At 51.7% G+C, this 7,590-nt stretch overlaps 1 protein-coding gene across 1 annotated transcript; it reads left to right on the top strand.

The window, feature by feature from the left end:
* The first annotated feature begins 5,108 nt into the window (after window positions 1-5,108).
* On the top strand, window positions 5,109-6,776 carry LOC126273396 (uncharacterized). Its single transcript, XM_049976949.1, has 2 exons — window positions 5,109-6,046; window positions 6,203-6,776. Exons 1-2 carry the CDS (start codon window positions 5,109-5,111, stop codon window positions 6,774-6,776), a joined length of 1,512 nt encoding a protein of 503 aa, XP_049832906.1.
* The last annotated feature ends 814 nt before the right edge of the window (window positions 6,777-7,590 follow it).

Here is a 7,590-nt window from a genome sequence, read left to right as displayed (position 1 = left end):
AGAGAACGATCTATTGACACGTAATCAGCATGGCTTCAGAAAACATCGCTCTTGTGCAACGCAGCTAGCTCTTTACTCGCACGAAGTAATGGCCGCTATCGACAGGGGATCTCAAGTTGATTCCGTATTTCTAGATTTCCGGAAAGCTTTTGACACCGTTCCTCACAAGTGACTTCTAATCAAGCTGCGGACCTATTGGGTATCGTCTCAGTTGTGCGACTGGATTCGTGATTTCCTGTCAGGAAGATCGCAGATCGTAGTAATAGACGGCAAATCATCGAGTAAAACTGAAGTGATATCAGGTGTTCCCCAGGGAAGCGTCCTGGGACCTATGCTGTTCCTGATCTATATAAATGACCTGGGTGACAATCTGAGCAGTTCTCTTAGGTTGTTCGCAGATGATGCTGTAATATACCGTCTATTAAGGTCATCCGAAGACCAGTATCAGTTGCAAAGCGATTTAGAAAAGAGTGCTGTATGGTGTGTCAGGTGGCAGTTGACGCTAAATAACGAAAAGTGTGAGATGATCCACATGAGTTCCAAAAGAAATCCGTTGGAATTCGATTACTCGATAAATAGTACAATTCTTAAGGCTGTCAATTCAACTAAGTACCTGGGTGTTAAAATTACGAACAACGTCAGTTGGAAGGACCACATTGTGGGGAAGGCGAGTCAAAAGTTGCGTTTCATTGGCAGGACACTTAGAAGATGCAACAAGTCCACTAAAGAGACAGCTTACACTACACTCGTTCGTCCTCTGTTAGAATATTGCTGCGTGGTGTGGGATCCTTACCAGGTGGGATTGACGGAGGACATAGAAAGGGTGCAAAAAAGGGCAGCTCGTTTTGTATTATCACGTAATAGGGGAGAGAGTGTGGCAGGTATGATACACGAGTTGGGATGGAAGTCATTACATGTTTTTCGTCGCGGCGAGACATTTTTACGAAATTTCAGTCAGCAACTTTCTCTTCCGAATGCGAAAATATTTTGTTGAGCCCAACCTACATAGGTAGGAATGATCATCAAAATAAAATAAGAGAAATCAGAGCTCGAACAGAAAGGTTTAGGTGTTCGTTTTTCCTGCGCGCTGTTCGGGAGTGGAATAGTAGAGAGATAGTATGATTGTGGTTCGATAAACCCTCTGCCAAGCACTTAAATGTGAATTGAAGAGTAGTCATGTAGATGTAGATGTAGATGTAGGCGGCTGACGGCTCAACTTGTCGCTTGCAGATAAACACTTCTGCCAGCGGGTCTGTCCATAAAGTGTGTTGTATGCGTCCCCCAAGGCAGATATCCATGGTACCCACGACAGATCATCTGCCGATCATTTTTCATTATGGTTCTTTTTCAAAGTCCGCTCTGATGGGGGCGGGGGATGATGGTTGTTTCTGCACCCCCTCCGAAGTGTTTTTTTTTCTTTTATTAATGTGCACGGAACTTTCGCAATACGTAATTGATTTCTACAGCAATATTCTTCCGCCCTATACCCAATTTTCACATGCTACATATGCCTAGAATTTTTCTACTAATAATAAATACAGTACATAAATATTTTAAATAGTGATAATAAATTAATAAGTTTATTATGTCACTCCTTATTTAGCATAACGTAAAGAGTTTGCAAATCAAAGGACATGTGACTGGAAAACTGAGTAATATATGTGTCTGTGATTGATTTAACGAGCTTAATAGCAACGAACTTCCGCAATCTTGGCAACGTCATAAGATACATGGCCTAAAAATGAAGTGCGTACTACGATTATCAGTATTTCTCTTAGCAGTAAGTCTATGAACACAAGTCTGCATGGCTTTGGAAACGTTTGAATGGGGAATACGTTTGGCAGCAGCCATGTATCTGTTTCTTTTTTTCTTCTTCTTACTACAGGGTCTATTTTTTTCTGTCTTTGCATACTCAACTTTCTTGGAGTCACGAACACGTCGGACATGTTCTTGGCAGCAGGTGACGTTAACCTATAAATGGGCTTTAACATTCTCTGAAGCCAGTCAGGCTGAAAGCCCATCTACATGGTCTTGCTTTCAAGGAAACAGATAAAAAGAAGTGTTGCAGCATTGGCATCTGTCAGGCTATCTAAATCAACCAAGCGGTATGCAAACAGCTAAAAACATAACTCTGCAGCTGAGCGAACCAATAACGCTTGCATAGCATTCTGTAATGCGCCATCCTAGCATCAGTGGTGGACTAGACTGCTACATGCAGAAGTGCAATGCTGCATTTCTGCGTTTGCTACGCGATGATACTCTACATCTCGTCGTAACAGCCAGGGTTGGAGCAATTACAACCCCAGATCAGCAATTAGCAGCATTACATCTGTCCTCTGTTTTTGTCCAGCACAGTCCCCGCATTGGTCAAATGTGTGGGCTAGCAGCTACAGTCTCATCGAACAATGTCATCGAATAGATGAAGATACTGGTCTAAGAACTATCAAACCATCAGCTAGCCCTTACACCTTCGCCGAGGCGAGACCACCCGTTGAGTCTCATCACCTGGCATCATAACCAGTCTCCGACAGTGTTTGATTCGGGACTTCTTCACGTCCCAGCCAGCGAGTGAGCAGGCTGGGACAGCAGGATGCAGTGACAGCATAGTAGAAGCTGGCAGCGGAAGTGGCCATGTTGACGTTGAGTCGGGCGACAGCTCCGCAGGCAGCCGATGTAAGATGGCTGGGCCGGCGCACACTGGCCATGGCCCAGGTGGGCTGGTTGGGATCATGGACAGTTTACGCCGGCCAGCCATCCAACATCACCTGCCTGCGGAGCTGTCGCCCGACTCAACGTCAAACGAGGCCACTTCCGCTGCCAGCTTCTACCATGCTGGCACAGCATCCTGCTGTCCCAGTTTGCTGCCGGCCGGAGTGGCAGCGTGGTTCTAGGCGCTACAGTCTGGAACCGCGCGACCGCTACGGCCGCAGGTTCGAATCTTGCCTCGGGCATGGATGTGTGTGATGTCCATAGGTTAGTTAGGTTTAAGAAGTTCTAAATTCTAGGGGACTGATGACCTCAGCAGTTAAATCCCATAGTGCTCAGAGCCATTTGAACCAACCCAGCGTGCTCACTCGCTGCCTGCTAGCCACGAACAACTTCTGGACTGCAGTAATCGACCTCCTATGTAGGAGCATCGATTTATGAAGAATGATGTCGCTGAACAAAAATTCTTGACTACACCCTCGCCACGGTACTTGGTCACATCCCACAGCTCTCTACACACTTCACTTTGAAGACCTAAGTGGCCATCCTGTAACACTGGTGTCAGGGTAGCGGTCAACACCAATACAGTAGAGCTCCTTGACATTTTCAAGCCCCTTAGATTTCGAGCTGCGTTATTCTCTGTAAGTCGATCAAAAATATGGAAACCAATATACGCAATAAACTATTATAGGAAATTTTTCTTTGGAGCGGTTCATGAGCTACATGACGCTGCCCTGGGATACGCCCCTGCTGCCAGACTATCACGACCAGTTTGTATTTACCACTTTCACGCTATTGAATTGTTGGTGTCAAATGAGATATTATGTCGAAATCGTGCTAGGGCTTGGCAGTTGGGAGTACTGTCTTCGTGCCACGCTTACGACTTCAACATTGAAATGCTAGAGGACAGAGTACAATACTCGTTATACTTTAATTTAAATAACTGAATCAAAATCTCCAAAGCATGGGCCCATGTATTGCAACGGAAATACCGTCACAGTGAGACGACAAATTAGATATGCAAAAAATTAACTATTATATAAGGGTCGCCTAGTTGGGATTAATTGTAGAACAATCGGGTTTATAATTGCAAAGCAAGAGTGCATTGAACAATTTCCATTTATTGTGAACAAACTTCTACATAAAAGAAAGAAAAGGACTAATAATCAATTTGTATTGTGGGATTCTTGAGTTTCTCCCGGCGTATTTGATAATCAAAATATCCACGGGTGTACTGCCGGTCTATAGTGTCCAACGGGCACAATATTTCGGCGATCAAACATGTCGCCATCATCAGGTGAACTGACGGACTGAGCTCCTGTGAACGCGCCGGCACGGAGATCCGTACGCTATGGCTGCTCAGGGGGAACTGGGTTTCAGTCTCCATAGTGAATTTGATGTTGGGGTGTATGGAGTTTAGATGTGTAAGGAAGTCAAGGAGGGTAAATTACCTTTCCTTGACGTCTTGGTCAGGAGAAGGGCTGACGGCACCCTAGGTCATGGGGTGTATCGAAAGACAACACACACTGATCTGTATTTGCACGCAGACAGCTGCCAGCACCCTTCACAGAGGAATGGGGTACTTAAAACTCTAGTACATAGGGCGCGCACTATCTCTGACACAGAGAGTCTACCCCAGGAATTGGAACATCTGAGAACAGTATTTCGAAAAAATGGGTACTCAGAGTGGCAGATCCAACGTGCTCTCCGCCCAACCACTGCATCACAACCTGTTGAGATTGATGAAGTCACGAGGGAGGAGGTAGGCACTGCATTTATTCCATACACAGGCGCACTCTCGGGGAAAATCGCCCGCATTCTGAAGAAACACCGCGTCGGAACTATGTTTTGTCCTCCGAATAAAACTCGTGCACTGGTGGGGAGCGCCAAAGATGAACTCGGTTTGAGGAAGGCCGGCGTGTACCAGATTCCGTGTCAATGTGGCAAGTCGTATATTGGTCAGACGATGCGTACCGTCGAGGATCGATGCCGTGAACACCAGAGGCACACTCGACTGATGTATCCGAGCAAGTCGGCGGTCGCTGAACATTGTTTGTCGGAAAATCACGCTATGGAGTATGACCGCACGAGGATTCTGATACAGACGTCGAGATACTGGGACAGCGTTGTTAGAGAGGCCATCGAAATTCGCGCCAATGACGACCTCATAAACCGTGACTGTGGCTATAATCTTAGCAAGGCTTGGGAACCAGCGATTGGGTTAATCAAGAGTAAATCGAGCAAACGCATCACACAGACGTCATCTCAGACGCCGTCGCAATCTGTTCCACCGCGCTACCGTGGCGCGGGGCGCGGACGGCGGAGGGAGCGCGCCGCGGGCAGAGGGTATTTAAATCGGCCGCCACCGCGACCGAACCCACGACACTTCGGACGACGCTGAGATGTGCAGCCGCGAGAAGGACGTACCTGCGCTTGCTGGCGACGCGAAGGGTGTGGCAGATCGCCGTCCGGCCGCGCTTACGCCGTCGGCGGCCCCATCTGGCCCCCCACTTATGACGACCAGTGCTATGGCTATGGATTTGGTGGACACAGCTCCGGAAACTTTGAAGACAGCGCTGTCTGTTCCGCTCCCAGATTCTGAAGATGAGAGCTCCACCGCCCCTCAGCCACGCGGACGAAGTGGGAAACAGAAGAGGAGGGCAACAGCCGCGACGTCCGCTGTTCGCAGCTCGCCGACCGAGAAGAGGGCCAAGCAAGATTTCGCCCCTGACGCTGATGGTTTTGTCCCGGCCCGGCGCACTGCAAGACGCATGCAGTCATCGACGACGCTTCCAACTGCCGTCGCCAATTCATTCGACGCGCTCGCTGACTCGCCGGACCAGCTGCCGCGCGATCCTGCGCCAAAGAAAGACTCCCATCTCCCGCCGGTGGTCCTCCAGTTTCGGCCGCCCTATGGGGAACTGCAGAAGTTGTTGCGCAGCTGGACAACGGCCGTGTATACTGTGGAGCCTGCCGGACGAGACCTGTACAGGGTCATACTCCGAACTGGTGACGACTATCGCCGGGTCACTCAGGAGGCGTCTGAGCGTGGTATCCCGTTCTATACCCACGCTTCCGCACCTGACAAGGTCTTGAAGATTGTAATCCGGGACCTCCCATTCAACATGGAAGCCGATCACCTGCATCGCGAACTCGCTGACCTGGGCTTCTACATACGGGCAGTCGTGAAGATGAAGTCGCCTAAGTCACGCTATGATATGCCGCTCTTCCTGATCGTCTGCTCCGACACCGTGGAGAACCGCAAACTCTACCAATTGACGCTGGTCGCCGACGTTCCGGTTCACACTGAAGATCTTCGCTACAGGAGAGGCCCTGTGCAGTGCTTTCGCTGCCAGGGGATCAATCACGTCGCGCGCCACTGCTCTATGCCGGACAGATGTGTTAAATGCGCCGGCGCCCACGCAGGAAGTGCGTGACCCCGTCCGCCCACTGAGAAGCCGACTTGTGCACTCTGTGGCGGTGCTCACGTGGCCAGCTATCGTGGGTGTGAGGTGTGGAAGCGTGCCATCGCTCGCCAACGTGGCCAAACACCAGCGCCACATCCGAAGAAGCCAGCAACGAGACGGCCCGGCGTCTCTTTCGCGGCGGCAACGTCAGGGGCTCCCTCCGCCGTCCCGGCTGCGTCGGCTGCTCCTGCTCCTGCCGCGTCCGATGCTGTGCCGATACCTGAGGCTCCTGCGCCTCCACCACAGCTGCTAGTGGCGGACCCGGGTACTGCCTCTCCCGGGCCGTCGGCCAGACCGCGCCCCGCCAATCGCCTGCGCGGGGGTCAGCGCCCCGTGGGTACCCAGCCCTCAGCACCGTCAGTCGAGCAGCCCCAGATGGACTCTCCAAGCGAGTCAGCCACGCCTCCCCCTTCCAGCGACGGGGCCGCGCCGGCTGCCTCCACCGCTGACCTGGCCAACCTCGTCGCGCAGCTCACTGCCTTGGTGACCAGTGCTACGAAATTGATTGAAGCCCTGTCGCAGCAACTCACCGCTGCAGTGCCGATGGCCTCTCCGGCCCCGACCGCTGTCAACACTCACCAGCTGCACCATGGGCAGCGTTAGAGGGCTCACGGTCGTCGCGTGGAATGCCAACGACGTCCGCACTCAAGCTGGTGAACTTCGCCAATTTCTTCGAGATGAAGCCGTCAACGTCTGCCTTATCAACGAAACCCACCTGAAGCCTGGGGTCGACGTCAGGGCGGCCAACTACTCCAGCTATCGCACCGATCGACTTACGGCGGGTGGTGGGACAGCCGTTTACGTCCGCAATGGCATTCGTCATCACGTGATGCAATTTCCACCACTGGCAACCCTGGAGGCCACTGGTGTCGTCGTTCACACCTCGGCGGGCGCCATCACGTTCGTCGCTGCCTATCGGCCGCCGTCTCGTCCACTGGACCCTGCTGACATCGATGCTCTGCTCTCCTTGAGGGGGGCAGGTGTTCGTCGCCGGAGACTTCGATAGTAAACATGTCTCCTGGAACTCCAGGATCACCAATGCCGCTGGCCGCTGCCTGCTCCGGGTAGCAGAACGCCACCATGCGCTTGTGGTGGGGCCGTACGATCCGACAATCTTCCCTGCCCGTGGCCTCCCGGATATCATGGACATCGTAGTCGTCAAGGGCATCCCTCATCAGATCACCGCCACGACGAGGACGGCTCTGTCTTCTGATCATGTCCCAGTGGTTTTCGATATCGACTTAGACGCCCTGCAACAGCCCAGGCGAGGCATCTCACTTGCTGGCATCGACTGGGGCAGGTTTCAAACAGCCATGACGGAATCATTCGCCGCCGCGCCGCCCCCTGCAGAAGCTGGAGCGGACGCAGCACTTCTGCACTTTGCGGCAACCACGATCGACGCTGCCAACATAGCAAC

The sequence above is a fragment of the Schistocerca gregaria genome, chromosome 5, assembly GCF_023897955.1.
Source record: "Schistocerca gregaria isolate iqSchGreg1 chromosome 5, iqSchGreg1.2, whole genome shotgun sequence".
Lineage (NCBI taxonomy): Eukaryota > Metazoa > Arthropoda > Insecta > Orthoptera > Acrididae > Schistocerca > Schistocerca gregaria.
Note: the sequence above shows the minus strand (reverse complement) of the source record. Positions and strands in the feature narration are given on the sequence as shown.